This window comes from Somniosus microcephalus, chromosome 4, assembly GCF_052327205.1.
Source record: "Somniosus microcephalus isolate GS21.2 chromosome 4, FLI_Smic_1.0, whole genome shotgun sequence".
Lineage (NCBI taxonomy): Eukaryota > Metazoa > Chordata > Chondrichthyes > Squaliformes > Somniosidae > Somniosus > Somniosus microcephalus.
Genome location: NC_140990.1, coordinates 178,380,138 through 178,397,139, shown reverse-complemented (window position 1 = coordinate 178,397,139; position 17,002 = coordinate 178,380,138). Strand labels below are relative to the sequence as shown.

General features: G+C 48.1%; 1 protein-coding gene across 2 annotated transcripts in view; it reads right to left on the bottom strand.

Moving 5' to 3' along the window:
* col18a1a (collagen type XVIII alpha 1 chain a) overlaps positions 1–17,002 on the bottom strand; it is a 381,250-nt gene that overhangs the window by 133,512 nt on the left and 230,736 nt on the right. For both annotated transcript variants that reach the window (XM_085985533.1, XM_085985532.1), the window contains 2 exons: positions 11,141–11,218; positions 7,675–7,719 (listed from right to left, as the gene is read on the bottom strand). In XM_085985533.1, coding sequence (XP_085841659.1) covers positions 7,675–7,719; positions 11,141–11,218 — 123 coding nt within the window. The remainder of the gene's footprint in view (positions 1–7,674; positions 7,720–11,140; positions 11,219–17,002) is intronic.

Here is a 17,002-nt window from a genome sequence, read left to right as displayed (position 1 = left end):
AGAAGCCGTTTCTGGGTTCCTTCACTTTGAAGCCCACACACAAACTTGTCCCTTAAAGTATCTGCTAGTCCCGTTCCAAACTGGCAGTGTTTCGATAGCTTGCGCAGTTCCGTTAAATACTCAGCATTTCTTTCATCTTTATGCTGGTTCCTTTTGTGAAACTTAAATCTTTCTGCTATCAGCAGCGGTGTGGGGTTTAAGTGGTCCTGTAGGATTGACACTATGTTTTCAAAATCCTTTTCTACTGGCTTCTCTGGGGTTACTAGGTTTCGTAGTAAGCCATACGTTTTTGCACCCATTGAATTCAACAATACCAGCGCTTTCTTGTCATCTGGCACTTCATTCGTCTTGCAGTATACTTCTATGCGTTCGACATATGTCGTCCAATCTTCGACTTCATTGTCGAACGCTGTGATACTGCCACTCTTCGGCATTTTTGGGTGTGGTTAGACTGGCTTAAAATGGCGTCTCCCGCGCTTTCCTTTCTTCCCCACTGCGGCTTAAAATGGCGTCTCCCGCGCTGCTGCCAACGCCGCTCTCGGCGGTCCTCGTGGCAAATGGCGACGCCCTGTGGGTTTCGTGCGCTGCTCCTGCGCTGCTGCCAACGCCGCTCTCTGCGGTCCTCGTGGCAATGGCAGCGCCTCGCATTTTCCTGCGCGCCTCTCTCCCCCGTTGACGCTGCTCGGCCCTTGAACACCGGCTGCGCTCTGCTCTCTCTCGTCTCTCTCCCCCGTTGACGCCGCTTGGTCCTGAACACCGGCTGCGCCCTGTGCGCTCTGCCCTCTCTCTCTCCCCCGTCGACGCTGCTCGACCTTTTTCTGTGCTGCTCGGTCGGGCTCTAGCTCGTCGCTGCCCAGGAAGGGTCTGCGCAGTACCGGTTGCCAGCCCGTTTCGCTGGACCACCGTGACTGGAAAGCCAAGCCTGGCTCTCGACAGCCTCCCCTGCGATGCTCAAATATCCGCTGGATGACTGGGCGGTTGCCCGTGGTCGACGCCCGTGCTTCTGGACTCGACCTTCTTCCACTGTTCTCCAGGAGCGAATCCCTGGGAGGTGATGCAGAGTTGCAGGTAGGTTCGAATCTGCTCGTCGCCACTGTTACGTCCGTGTAATAATAAGAAAAGGACTGCAGAGAACGGTACAACAGGTGTTTACTCAACATGGTTCAAACTGCAACTGACTGTACAGATCACTACTCGGGGTTTATATATAGGTGTGGTCACTGCCGGTACTACAGGATACAGGAGCTGTAAAAAGTAGTTCTCCCCCTTAAAGGTATATACATTACATAACGTCTCTACCGAAAGGCACCTCCGACAGTGCAGCACTCCCTCAAGTACTGCACTGGTGTGTCAGCCTAGATTTTGTGCTCAAATCCCTGGAGTGGGACTTGACCCCACAACCTTCTGACTCAGAGGCGAGAGAGCTACCCACTGAGCCACGGCTGACACTGAACCTACCTGCCCCGCCCCTATACACAGCTTAAAGTACTTCATTGGCTGTAAAGCGCTTTAGGACGTCCCGAGGTTGTGAGAGGCGCTATATAAATTCAAGTTCTTTCTTACCTTGAACGGCCACCATCCGCATGAAAGTGTGAATGGAAGTAAGGTTTGCTATATACACAGTGTGACAACATGCTTGCAGGTGCTAACACCCTGATACTCATCAACTTTTACCAAGACATTTACAAGAAGTTATGGAATAACATGAGTCTTTGAAAGTGGACACTGGAGAGGGGGGGGAGAAACACCTTGATCCTAAACTGAAATCAGATCTGCAACAGGCAGTCAATGAGCCAACCATGAATGACCATCCCAGTAGAACAGTCCAAAAACAGGCAACATCTCAGGCTGTCTCAACAGAGTGAAGGACCCCCTGCTTGGCTTTAGCCTGCAACTTATAGATCACTAATTAACCATCTCGAAAATGCAGTAAATATAGCCATTAACCGATCAAATAAAGGAATTTCTTTACACAGAGCGGGATGAGAATGTGGAATTCACTGCCACGTCGGGGGGGCTGAAGCAGACAGCATCGATGTATTTAAGAGGAGTCTTGATGCATACATGAGGGAGCAGGGAATAGAGGAATACAGAGCTGGGTTGGAAGAGGCCAGCAGAGTGGGAGGAGGCTCGTGTGGAGTATAAACATCGCAAAGACCAGTTGGGCTGACTGGCCTGTTTCTGTGCTGTGGATTCTATGTAATTCTCACTGGGATTTGGGGAAAAGTTGTACCGCCAGCTGCATTCTTTACTTGCAAGATCATACCTGAATGTAATTTTACTTGCACATACTCCCAAGCCATAGATGGGCAATCAAGATTAGACAGGCAATTTGGAATTCAAGCAGCTACATAAAAGAGCAGAGCTCTGGCTATTTTTATTTTCAAAGAGGGGAAGGAATTGAACAGAAGAGGCACACTCAGAACCATTTGTCAGTCACATCTAATAAATTCCACAGTGTGGGATGCAAGACAAAATTCCAGACACCTCATTAAAGAATGGAACTTCCCGCATGAGAAAGGCTTCTGGCCAACCCGAGGCTTGGCCAAATACCACACACTCTGCGGGTCCACACCCCCCACCCTCCTCCCCGCGGGCAACTAATGGAATGACTGCAACTGAAGCCCTCATCTGTGGCTTTGTTACTTCCAGACTCGACTATTCCAACGTTCTCCTGTCCAGCCTCCGACCTTCCACCTTCCGTAAACTTCAGTTCATCCAAAACTCTGCTGGCCTGTATCCTAACTCGCACCAAGTCCCGTTCACCCATCACCCCTGTGCTCCCTGACCTACATTGGCTCCTGGTAAAGCAAAGCCTTGATTTTAAAATTCTCAGCCTTGTGTTCAAATCCCTCCATGACCTCGCCACTCCCTATCTCGGTAAACTCCTCCAACCCCACAACCCTGCAAGATCACTGCGGTCTTCCAACTCTGGCCTCTTGCGCGTCTCCCATTTCCTTCGCCTCACCATTGGTGGCTGTGCCTTCAGCTATCTGGGCCCTAAGCTCCGAAATTCCCTCCCCAAATCTCTCCACTTCGCTACCTCTCTCTTCTCCTTAAATCCCACCCCCCCCCCCCACAAGCTGGGGGTCACAGGGGTGGGGAAGAGAGAAAAATCAACCGGGCTTCCCATTCTTAATCACCTGCAATGGTCATCAACAGCAGGTAAGGACCAGATTGAGCTTGGCGGCGATGCACAGCCTGGTTGAACAGCCCGCTTGGTTAGTGGCCGCTTGGGTCAGGTTCTGGCAGACAAATCAAGGACCACGGAAGTTTAAGCCAGTTGAATCAGCGCCGTCAGGAGAAGGCGAGAGAGAGAGAGGGGAGGAGAAAATATTAGGGATTCCGTATTAGTTGACTCCGTTAGAGAGAAAACCCGAGACCCTTTCGAGCGACTAGTCAGAAAACAATCAAGATTAAATCAGCCTCGTGAGAGAGAGCTGCTACATAAAACAGATTAAGAAACAAAACAGTCGCAGCAATCAGCAAGGGTTTTTATTCATCTGAATAACTAATGTAGAAAAATTGAAAACATCTGCGAAGTTCTTAAAATGGAATGATTCAATGCTCTCACTGTTTTCATGTGACGAGCCCGCCGCACTGGTTATTTAATTGGCCCACAGCAAAGCTAAATTCGGTTTGAATGTTCAGGGAGCGTTGATGCCCCGATCGGGGCCAATTAAGATCAGGTTGCAACAGTAGCTGTTGGTTTTCCCACATCCCAGGGTCTGGGCGGTACAATCATACGTATGGCTGGTTTGTCCAGCGTTACTACTGAACCCTCGCTCTCAGGAAGGAGGAGGAGTGCGGTGGGAAGCTTGTTCTTTCGGAAGCCATGCCTCAGCAAAGCTCGTGGGGGGGGGGGGGGGCGGAGTGGGGAAAGGGGGGCTCCGAGTCAACATGTGTCTCACATGGTAAAGAAAAACTATTGCCCTAGTCATTTACATAGAATTACATAGCATTTACAGCACAGAAACAGGCCATTCAGCCCAACAGATCTGTGCTGGTGTTTATGCTCCACACCAGCCTCCTCCCACCCTACTTCATCTCACCCTACCAGCATAACCTTCTATTACTTTCTCCCTCATGCGTTTATCTCGCTTCCCCTTAAATGCATCTCTAGTATTCACCTCAACTACTCCATGTGGTAGCGAGTTCCACATTCTAACCACTCTCTGGGTAAAGAAATTCCTCCTGAATCCCACATTGGATTTATTAGCGATTTTCTTATATTTATGACCTCTAGTTTAGATCTCTCCCACAAGTGGGTCGACCACGTCTAGAGTATCGTGCAGGTATATTGGCCTTGGAGGGGGTGCAGCGCAGATTGATACCGGGGCTAAAAGGGTTAAGTTACAAAGACAGCTTGCATAGACTAGGCTTGTATTCCCTCGTGTATAGAAGATTGATGGGTGACGGAGTCACGCGGTTCAGATCCCATTCCATAGACTTGAGCACAAAAAGCAGGCTGACACTCCCAGTGTTGTACTGAGGGAGTGCTGCACTTTCAGAGCTGCCGTCTTTCGGATGAGTCGTTCAATCTCAACCAACATCACTAAGACAGATGATCTGGTCATTATCTCATTGTTGTTTGTAGGACTTTGCTGTGTGCAGATTGGCTGCTGCATTTCCTACATGACAACAGTGACTACACTTCAAAAGTACTTCATTTGGCTGCAAAGTGCTTTGGGACCTCCCAAGGTCCTGAAAGGTGCTATAGAAATGCAAGTTCCTTCTCCATGGAATCTGATGGCTGCAGAGCTTCTGATGTTCAATAGGATCCCATTTTGAAGGTGGGGGAGCGCAGAATAAGAGAGTGAGGACAATATCAATACAATTGACAAAAGATTTTTCCACAAAAAATATCCAAAACAAGTTCTAAAAGTAGAGTACCTGCTGTATCTTCCATGGAAGAGGACTGAAGTCCCGACATTGTCAGATAATTCAAGGGTAACCGCAGGCAGTACAAAGAAGGAACTATTAAACAAAATTGGCCCTCACAGCTAAAGAGAAGACCAGCCATAGCTATAGAAAGAAAGCCAGCAACTCTCCGTTGGTACATTTTTTCAGTCAAACAGATGACCATATGTTCCTTTCACCAGCACGAGCAACTTTGGACTTCACTACAAAGCCAAATCATTCTAACTTTTGAACCTATACCTTGCTTACACAGTGGTTCAGATGTACCAGCTGCTCTTGCACCTAAAATTAAGGCCCTGCCTTTTCAATAGCTTCAGAGCTGTAGGAGCACTTTACAACTGGCCTCAGCCTCAGAAGCTCAGCTCTGTGTGAATGCAGCTAGTTTGGAGCAGGGTTCAAACCTCACTGTGGTCATTGAGCCAACCATCCAAAGCCAAAATCTGAATAAGTAGAAAGCCAGACAGAGACATGAATGCAACAATAGCAGCAACAACTCCCACTGAATCCCCTTTAATGTAAGGAAGCATCCAAAGGTGCATCACGAACAGAGGTAAAGGAGGACGGACACAGAACCAGGAAGGGAGAGAGATTAGATGGGGTGACCAAAATGTTTTTTTTTTAAAAAGGTGGAGAAGTTTACATAAGAAGTTTCAAAGGGTAGGACTGAGATGGCTGAAAGCTCTGCAACCAATGGCAGGGTGAAGGGAGGGGGGAGGAACGTACAGAAGGGTGGAGTCGGAGGAATAGAGTGCTCCGGAGGGGATATAGAGCCGGAGGAGATTGCAGAGATAGGTTGGGGAAAGGCCATGGAGGAATTTATAGACATGGATTTTAAATATGATGTGTTGGGTTTCCGGAGCCAGTGTCAATCAGCAAGGATGGAGTGGGACTTAGTGCAGGAGAGGATATGGGCAGTTGTGTTTTGGACAAGTTGCAGCTTATGCAGGATGAGGACAAGCAGGTCGTTGGGGTAGTTGAGTCTTTCAGGTAAAGAAGACATGGATAAGGGTGAGCAGCAGAAGGGCTGAAGTAGGAATAAAGGTGGGCAATGTTGTACCAGTGGAAGTAAGTGGTCTAGGTGATGGATAGGATATGGGGTTTAAAGCTAAGCTCAGGAACAAACATTACAGATGGTCTGATTCAGCCTGATAGTGCGGCCAAGAAGGAGGTTGGAGAGAGGGGCAAGGGAGCAGAATTTGTGGTAAGGGCTAAAGACTATGGTTTTGGCCTTCCTGATGTTGAACTGAAGGAAGTTGAGGTCAGACAGGCAGTGTGACAGCATGGGGGACAGCCAAGGGATAGAGGGAGGTGGTGGAGATGTGGAGCTGGGCATCAACAGCTGGCATTCAAAAGGTAGAACCACATGCCTGCTGATGATGTCACTGAGGGGCAGCATGTAGATAAGGAAGAGGTTGGGGCCAGGGATAGATCATTGAGGGAACCCGGAGGTGATTGAGTGGGGGAGCGAAGAGAAGCCATTGCTGGAGATGCATTGGCTGCATGCAGATAGATAGGAACGGAACCATACAGGGACAAAGCCACAGAGCAGGATGACAGAGGAGAGGCATTGGAGAACCAAGACATGGTCAACTGCGTCAAATGCTTCAGACAGGACCAGGAGAAATAAAGCACAGTTACAGAGGATGACATTCATGACCTCCATTAATAACAGTCTACATTATCCACACTCCAATTATCCGTCTTCCCAAAATTACCCTGGAACAGAGTTTACGGAAGATTTAACAGCCCACAAACACCAATCTCCCTCTGTCTGATATGAAGATTAAATTCAATTTATATTTATGTGGATTTAATCCCACTCTAGGGACTTGAGCACAAAATCTATACTCCCAATGCAGTACTGAGAGTGCTGCACTATCGGAGGTGCTGTCTTTTGGATGAGACGTTAAACCAAGGCCCTCTCAGGTGGATGTACAAGATCCCAAGGCACTATTTTGAAGAGCAGGGGAATTTTCCCCAGTGTCCTGGCCAATATTTATTCCTCAACCAACATCACTAAAACAGATTGTCTGGTTATTATCACATTGCTGTTTGTGGGAGCTTGCTGTGTGGAAACTGGCTGGCGTGTTTCCTTCATTACAACAGTGACTACACTTCAAAAGTACTTCATTGGCTGTAAAGCGCTTTGGAATGTCCTGAGGTCATGAAAGGTGCTATATAAATGCAAATCTTTCCTTCTTTCTTTCTTTATTTCCAATGTACTTGTCTCCATTCATGTACTGAGAGTATGACCACACCAGAAGTCTGAGACCAAAATTGAGAACCATAGATTGTCCACCAACTTGTATTATCTGCTGGCAGGGTCCCCTCTGTTTTGGTGGAGGTTCCACTGTAGATTTGTACTTCAGAAGAAATAAATAATTAAGAAGGAAGCAAAAGTAATTAGGGAACAGAAGAGCTGGCTGAGATTTAGTTGGAGTCTAACATCAATTAACAAGTTTTGCCCCTCAGCTTATTTGACTCTGTTCAGAATCAGATGGTTCTGACAGTAAGAACTTAACCCATTCACTCTTAATTTAGGTACAGGTAACACCCCAAAGCAGCAACAATTGACTCGAGATAGCAGCATTGCGACCAGTTGTAAATTGTTTCTGAAAATTTGACAGGTTTCCCATCTGTGAGTAGGGCAGACAGAGTTTATGAGTGAGGTGAATATTTTCTGGAGACTTGCCCCAGGGATAGCTCAGCTTCCACCTCACACTGTGATGCAACCTCAGCATTTTTCTCCCTTACCGTTTGAACTCTTCTTCCATATCCACTCCCAAAATCTCCAGAAGCCTGCAGGACAGAGAGACACAAATTACTGTCAATTTTGCACCAAATCGGAGGTCAACAGTAATGACTTAAGTGTTGCCATCTGAACAGAGGTTTCCTTAATTTCTCAGTAAACTACTGCGAGCCAGAAAACTGTCCGGAAGTGTTGGGAAACATGAACTAGCTCATGTGACCCAAATAACTACTGGGGTAACTGAATTACCACATTCCCAGGGTCGCAGATTGAGCTTTGAAAGACTTAAAATTTGTCTATTGTGTTTACATCACGAAAACAATTTTAAATAAATAGCAGCACTCAAAGTTGGATCTCTGGAACAGGCTGTAAGTTCATGAGGTGGGCGTCGATTCGCTGAATTCCTTCAAGCGAGAGCTGGACCAGTTTCTGGCTGGGGCAGAGACCACCTTGTACAAAAGGTAGGTACTGCATGGAATTATCAGCATCAGTGATCTCCTGCACTAGTTTTGATTGCCTATGGGGCTCGTAGACAAATTTCCCAGATTTTCTTTCCCAAATTGGCCTGGGTTTTTACCTGGTTTTTCACCTCTCCCAGGTGATCACATGGTTTGGGGTGGGGTGGGGTGGGGCGGAGAGTGTATATATTGTGATGCACAAGGCATCGTAATTGTGTGCGATAGGCTGGATGGACCAGAGGGTCTTTTTGTCATTGTTGATTTGTTTGTTACATTGAGCTTTGGAGGTGCCTTAATTAGGAGCACCGGTGACTGGGAGGCCACATCTCCTCTTGTGGCTTTAGCTGTGTCAATTCTTTGTCAGGCCTCCTACTGGGACCTTGCAGAGAAGCAGTGAGCTTGATTCTGAGGAGCGCTGGGTGTAGCTAGGCTGAAACTACTGGGCTGGAGGGTCAGCGCTAGAATCCCAGGCTCCACAATAAGAAGCTCACTGGGGGAGCCGCACTCCTTTTCCAATAGACCAATAGGTAACTGATTACTAGGAAAGAGGAATGGAACAGGGGTCCGGGTAAGAAACACAAGCTGGTCTTGAAGAAGTGCATCTCCTGTTTGACAAATTGCACAATTAACGGGAACCATAAAGAATTTTGCTGACCAATGTGCCCTGTTTGGAGGTGTCAGTGTGTCTCTGGGAGTGGGAGGAACTGGGTAACTTATTTAACTTCAACCGAATTGGGGGTCATCAAAAAGTTTTTTTTGGTCAGGAGTGGGGGTTGAGGGGAGGATAGGAAAGAAAGTTATGAGAAAAGCTTGGGGTAGTGCAAATAAACGTCATGCCAATTCCAGCATCTCTCACATTCGCATATGTACAGCACCTGCTTACCTATTGTCGCAGAAACACCCCACGTCTCAACTCCTGATAGGTGAATTAAGACAGCAGTGCACCTGAGCCATGTCGTAAAACATGATAGATGGGGGGAATGAAGAAATCCACTTGCAATTTCCTCAAACTGCGATGTTCAAGGGCCACTGTCTAATATAGACTGGCTATGAGCGGGTGGGGGAAGGATACATCTTGGATTCAATAAACTCCTCATTTAAAATATCTTGGTGGGGGGGGAGGGGGGAAACGCGCTAACTTCGCCAGGGCGCTACTTTTAGCCCCCGAAAAATTTACCACCCTCACGCCCGAAATCGAATGGCAGCGCCCCAAGCAGGAGGTGCCGCTAACCTGCCGCTGAATTTCGTGGGAGGCGTTAGCAGTGCCGCGCCCAGGCGCTAGGTACTTTGCGCCCGAGGGGGGCGCTAACAGGAGGCGCCAAGCAACTGAATTTTTCCCCCACCCTATGTGCAGCCATACTGTTCTCTTTCTCACACTGTCACTACAACTTCCTATCAAACTGAACACCCACACTCCAGTGGTTTGACTTTTACAGTTATTCCAAAACCAAGAGGTTGCGACCCAGTCAAGATGCTCAGGAGGCGCTGGAACTGCTATAGGCCGAGGAAGTTGGTTCTTGTTTGTAAATGTTACAGTTGGGATTCATTACAACAGTTATCTGACATTACTGAAATTATGTAACACTCCAGGTGGCTTACAACACAAGCATCTAACTGTAAATCAACTGCATGACATCCCAGGCCAACCGACCACTCACAAGGGTATGAGCTGTTACCTGTTCTTAAAGGTGAGGTTCTCCCTCCAATGGCCTCTGGAGATGCCTTTCTACTTTTAACCATATTGAGAAGAGAATATTCAGACATTTCTCAAAGGTGAAAAACATTTATCCCATTTTTTCTTCAGCAGCACCTCCCAAACCCACGACCTCCACCACCTAGAAGGATAAGGGCAGCAGGCACATGGGAACACCACCATCGCCTCCAAGGCACACACCATCCCGACTTGATCACATATCGCCATTCCTTCATCGTTGCTGGGTCAAAATCCTGGAACTCCCAACTGAATAGCGCGGTAGGACTACCTTCATCGCACGGACTGCAGTGGTTCAAGAAGAAGGCCCACCACCACCTTCTCAAGGGCAACTAGGGATGGGCAATAAATGCCAGCCTTGCCAGTGACGCCCACATTAAACTTTAAAAATACAAACTCAATTTTGAAAATGTTGCTGATATAGTATGGTCCTATTGGATGTTCTCATACATGTTTCACATCAGCTTGAGTATGAGCATTTACTGACAGTCCCCAAGGCCTGACTATGTTGCTCATAGGCAACTGGTGAGGTTGAGCGCACAGAAGTCAGGAGGAGCCTGCAGGATGGAGTTTGTAAGCCAACAGGAACTGGTGATGGCTGCCCCACATCAAGTTGTTTTACACCTGAATAAATTTCACTGCTGGGTTTTAATGAACCCAGGACAGGGGGGTGTTGGGAGGAAAACTACTGGAACCAAAAGTCTGCCTTCATGCAGGGTCACTTGGCAATCTACTGCAAAGCTCATCTCGACTGCATGGACAGGAATCAAGGCTAAAGCACAGCTGTGGAGAGCACTAATTCACATTAATCAAGTTGCTTGCTGTAGCCTTAGGATATATTTAGATAGGAATATTTAAACCTCTTAAAATTTGTTTATTCCAAGCAGTTGGGAGAAAATTTCAGGAAATAATGATTCACCACAGCTTCTGCCAACTTCACTTTCTCCTCTCCCTTCCTCCTGCCCAACACTGCTCTGGAGACCCGACCCAGTGTCATTCCAGCAAACTCCATGGAACTCATTATTATTCAGAACTTCCAGCAAAAGATAAAACAGCAAGAATGGAGCCCATTGTCAGAGTTCAATATTAGCATCACCACAGCATCAGAACCGACTGGAGCCTGATATTATACAGCTCAACACTAACCCTACTACAGCATCAGAACCAGACTGGAGCCTGACACTACACGGTTCAGTGTGAACCCTGGCATTGTAACAGTTTCTCCAGCTCTCTAAGGAGCCGGACAAAGCAAAACAATCAGGTTTCTCACACTCATCAGCTGAAGGCAACTATATTACTGACCTCTCCATCATCGTCCTCTTCACAGTAAAGCCGGGCTGCTCGCGGATCATTTTTTATCTTCAGATCTGTGATGAAACCCTGGAACAAAAAAGAAAACCGCTGGACATTAGGACATGGATGCAGCATGTGGCAGTCTGGTCTTGATGTCCCCATTTTGTACAAAGTAGTAGAGTACTCAGGTCAGTCCGTATGGCCCTCCATTTCCCAATACTGCATAGCAGTGTCAGACTGTACAGAGCACATCTCCCAACATTGTCAGACACATCAGATCCATTGCCCAAGATCACACAGCTCCATTGTGGGGGGCTGAAGAGGAGGCCGGGGACGGCAACGGGGGCAGGTGCTGGCAGGCGACCAGCAACAAAAATGGCCGCCCGGCACCTTGCCTTTAATTAGTGGCGCCCCGGCCGCAGGTAGGCCCCCCTGACCCTGTCGGACATAGCGTCCGGCGGTAAGTCAGGGGGCGCTACCGAAGATCGCGGCCGGGGTGCAAGCGGGGCGCTGCGCATGGCGATGATGTCATCACCAGCGGCGCAGCGCCGCGGGGCACTAACGGTTACCACTGTGGCTAACCTGTCGCTGAATTTCACGGGAGGCATTGGTGGAGCCGCACCCGGGCGATAGTTGCTTTTAGAGTGCTACGGGAGGCACAAAGCAACCAAATATTTCCCCCTACATCTCTTCACCCCCAATAACACACAGCTCCATCAGACTGTACAACTCTTCACCCCAACAACACAGAACTCCATCAGACTGTACAACTCTTCACCCCAACAACACACAGCTCCATCAGACTGTACAACTCTTCACCCCAACAACACAGAACTCCATCAGACTGTACAACTCTTCACCCCAACAACACACAGCTCCATCAGACGGTACAACTCTTCAGCCCAACAACACACAGCTCCATCAGACTGTACAACTCTTCACCCCAACACACAGCTCCATCAGACTGTACAACTCTTCACCCCAACATCACAGAGCACCATCAGACTGTACAACACTTCACCCCAACAACACACAGCTCCATCAGACTGTACAACTGTTCATCCAACACACAGCTCCATCAGACTGTACAACTCTTCACCCCAACAACACACAGCTCCATCAGACTGTACAATTGTTCACCCCAACATCACAGAGCACCATCAGACTGTACAACTCTTCACCCCAACATCACACAGCTCCATTAGATTGTACAACTCTTCACCCCAACAACACACAGCTCCAAGAGACTGTACAACTCTTCACCCCAACAACTCACAGCTCCATCAGACTGTACAACTCTTCACCCCAACAACACACAGCTCCATCAGACTGTACAACTCTTCACCCCAACAACACACAGCTCCATCAGACTGTACAACTCTTCACCCCAACACACAGCTCCATCAGACTGTACAACTGTTCACCCAACACACAGCTCCATCAGACTGTACAACTCTTCACCCCAACAACACACAGCTCCATCAGACTGTACAACTGTTCACCCAACACACAGCTCCATCAGACTGTACAACTCTTCACCCCAACAACACACAGCTCCATCAGACTGTACAACTCTTCACCCCAACAACACACAGCTCCATCAGACTGTACAACTGTTCACCCAACACACAGCTCCATCAGACTGTACAACTCTTCACCCCAACATCACACAGCTCCATTAGACTGTACAACTCTTCACCCCAACAACCCACAGCTCCATCAGACTGTACAACTCTTCACCCCAACAACACACCTCCATCAGACTGTACAACTCTTCACTCCAACAGACAGCTCCATCAGACTGTACAACTCTTCACCCTAACACACAGCTCCATCAGACTGTACAACTCTTCACCCCAACACACAGCTCCATCAGACTGTACAACTCTTCACCCCAACACACAGCTCCATCAGACTGTACAACTCTTCACCCAACACACCGCTCCATCAGACTGTACAACTCTTCACCCCAACACGCAGCTCCATCAGACTGTACAACTCTTCACCCCAACAACGCACAGCTCCATCAGACTGTACAACTCTTCACCCCAACAACCCACAGCTCCATCAGACTGTACAACTCTTCACCCCAACAACACACACCTCCATCAGACTGTACAACTCTTCACTCCAACAGACAGCTCCATCAGACTGTACAACTCTTCACCCTAACACACAGCTCCATCAGACTGTACAACTCTTCACCGCAACACACAGCTCCATCAGACTGTACAACTCTTCACCCCAACAACACATAGCTCCATCAGACTGTACAACTCTTCACCCCAACAACAGAGCTCCATCAGACTGTACAACTCTTCACCCCAACACACAGCTCCATCAGACTGTACAACTCTTCACTCCAACAGACAGCTCCATCAGAATGTACAACTCTTCACCCTAACACACAGCTCCATCAGACTGTACATCTCTTCACCCCAACAACACACAGCTCCATCAGACTGTACATCTCTTCACCCCAACAACACACAGCTCCATCAGACTGTACAACTCTTCACCCCAACACATAGCTCCATCAGACTGTACAACTCTTCACCCCAACACACAGCTCCATCAGACTGTACAACTCTTCACCCCAACATCACAGAGCTCCATCAGACTGTACAACTGTTCACCCAACACACAGCTCCATCAGACTGTACAACTCTTCACCCCAACAACACACAGCTCCATCAGACTGTACAACTGTTCACCCCAACATCACAGAGCTCCATCAGACTGTACAACTCTTCACCCCAACGTCACACAGCTCCATTAGACTGTACAACTCTTCACCCCAACAACACACAGCTCCAAGAGACTGTACAACTCTTCACCCCAACAACCCACAGCTCCATCAGACTGTACAACTCTTCACCCCAACAACACACAGCTCCATCAGACTGTACAAATCTTCACCCCAACAACACACAGCTCCATCAGACTGTACAACTGTTCACCCAACACACAGCTCCATCAGACTGTACAACTCTTCACCCCAACAACACACAGCTCCATCAGACTGTACAACTCTTCACCCCAACAACACACAGCTCCATCAGACTGTACAACTGTTCACCCAACACACAGCTCCATCAGACTGTACAACTCTTCATCCCAACATCACAGAGCTCCATTAGACTGTACATCTCTTCACCCCAACAACCCACAGCTCCATCAGACTGTACAACTCTTCACCCCAACACACCTCCATCAGACTGTACAACTCTTCACTCCAACAGACAGCTCCATCAGACTGTACAACTCTTCACCCTAACACACAGCTCCATCAGACTGTACAACTCTTCACCCCAACAACACACAGCTCCATCAGACTGTACAACTGTTCACCCAACACACAGCTCCATCAGACTGTACAACTCTTCACCCCAACAACCCACAGCTCCATCAGACTGTACAACTCTTCACTCCAACAACACAGTTCCATCAGACTGTACAACTCTTCGCCCCAACAACACACCACCATCAGACTGTACAACTCTTCACTCCAACAGACAGCTCCATCAGACTGTACAACTCTTCACCCTAACACACAGCTCCATCAGACTGTACAACTCCTCACCCCAACAACACACAGCTCCATCAGACTGTACAACTCTTCACCCCAACAACACATAGCTCCATCAGACTGTACAACTCTTCACCCCAACAACACACAGCTCCATCAGACTGTACAACTCTTCACCCCAACACACAGCTCCATCAGACTGTACAACTCTTCACCCCAACATATAGCTCCATCAGACTGTACAACTCTTCACCCTAACAACACACACCTCCATCAGACTGTACAACTCTTCACTCCAACAGACAGCTCCATCAGACTGTACAACTCTTCACCCTAGCACACAGCTCCATCAGACTGTACAACTCTTCACCCCAACAACACATAGCTCCATCAGACTGTACAACTCTTCACCCCAACAACACACAGCTCCATCAGACTGTACAACTCTTCACCCCAACAACACACAGCTCCATCAGACTGTACAACTCTTCACCCCAACACACAGCTCCATCAGACTGTACAACTCTTCACTCCAACAGACAGCTCCATCAGACTGTACAACTCTTCACCCTAACACACAGCTCCATCAGACTGTACAACTCTTCACCCCAACAACACACAGCTCCATCAGACTGTACAACTCTTCACCCCAACAACACATAGCTCCATCAGACTGTACAACTCTTCACCCCAACAACACACAGCCCCATCAGACTGTACAACTCTTCACCCCAACACACAGCTCCATCAGACTGTACAACTCTTCACCCCAACACACAGCTCCATCAGACTGTACAACTCTTCACCCCAACACACAGCTCCATCAGACTGTACAACTCTTCACCCCAACACACAGCTCCATCAGACTGTACAACTCTTCACCCAACACACAGCTCCATCAGACTGTAGAACTCTTCACCCCAACACACAGCTCCATCAGACTGTACAACTCTTCACCCCAACACACAGCTCCATCAGACTGTACAACTCTTCACCCCAACACACAGCTCCATCAGACTGTACAATTCTTCACTCCAACAGACAGCTCCATCAGACTGTACAACTCTTCACCCCAACACACAGCTCCATCAGACTGTACAACTCTTCACCCAACACACAGCTCCATCAGACTGTACAACTCTTCACCCCAACACACAGCTCCATCAGACTGTACAACTCTTCACCCCAACACACAGCTCCATCAGACTGTACAACTCTTCACCCCAACACACAGCTCCATCAGACTGTACAACTCTTCACCCCAACACACAGCTCCATCAGACTGTACAACTCTTCACCCCAACACACAGCTCCATCAGACTGTACAACTCTTCACCCAACACACAGCTCCATCAGACTGTACAACTCTTCACCCCAACACACAGCTCCATCAGACTGTACAACTCTTCACCCCAACACACAGCTCCATCAGACTGTACAACTCTTCACCCCAACACACAGCTCCATCAGACTGTAAAGCTCTTCACCCCAACACACAGCTCCATCAGACTGTACAACTCTTCACCCAACACACAGCTCCATCAGACTGTACAACTCTTCACCCCAACACACAGCTCCATCAGACTGTACAACTCTTCACCCAACACACAGCTCCATCAGACTGTACAACTCTTCACCCCAACATACAGCTCCATCAGACTGTACAACTCTTCACCCAACACACAGCTCCATCAGACTGTACAGCTCTTCACCCCAACACACAGCTCCATCAGACTGTACAACTCTTTACCCCAACACACAGCTCCATCAGACTGTACAACTCTTCACCCCAACACACAGCTCCATCAGACTGTACAACTCTTCACTCCCAACATCACAATACAGCCATTTTACACAGACACAAAGATAAAGTGGAAAGATCCCATTCCCCAAACTGCCCCTCCCCTGCTCCATAGTTCACAGTGTACATACAGTGCCTCTCTGTTCTAAGTATGCCAATGGTCATTATACTGAGAGTTTGAGCTCACTGTCTCAGAACTAGAAATTGAAAACTCTGGCGACATCACACATGAAAGCATCTGAAAGAAAATGATAGGGTCACACCTGAAACATTAACTTTCCACTGTTCTCGAAGAGCCCTTCTAAAGGGCTGCCAAGGGCAAGTCACAAGAAAAAAAAGACAGGATGGGAGAACATGGGGACCTCCCTCTCTCTTCATGCCTTTCTTGATCCGGACGTTGGTAACCAGTGCACTCAATACTCTGTCTCTGCACGGTTGGATTGCACCAGGCCCTAATGTTACAACTACCCATTCACCACATGGTGTAGCCATACTCTCACCCTGCCTCCTGACCGATTGTTACTATTCAACAACTTTCCTA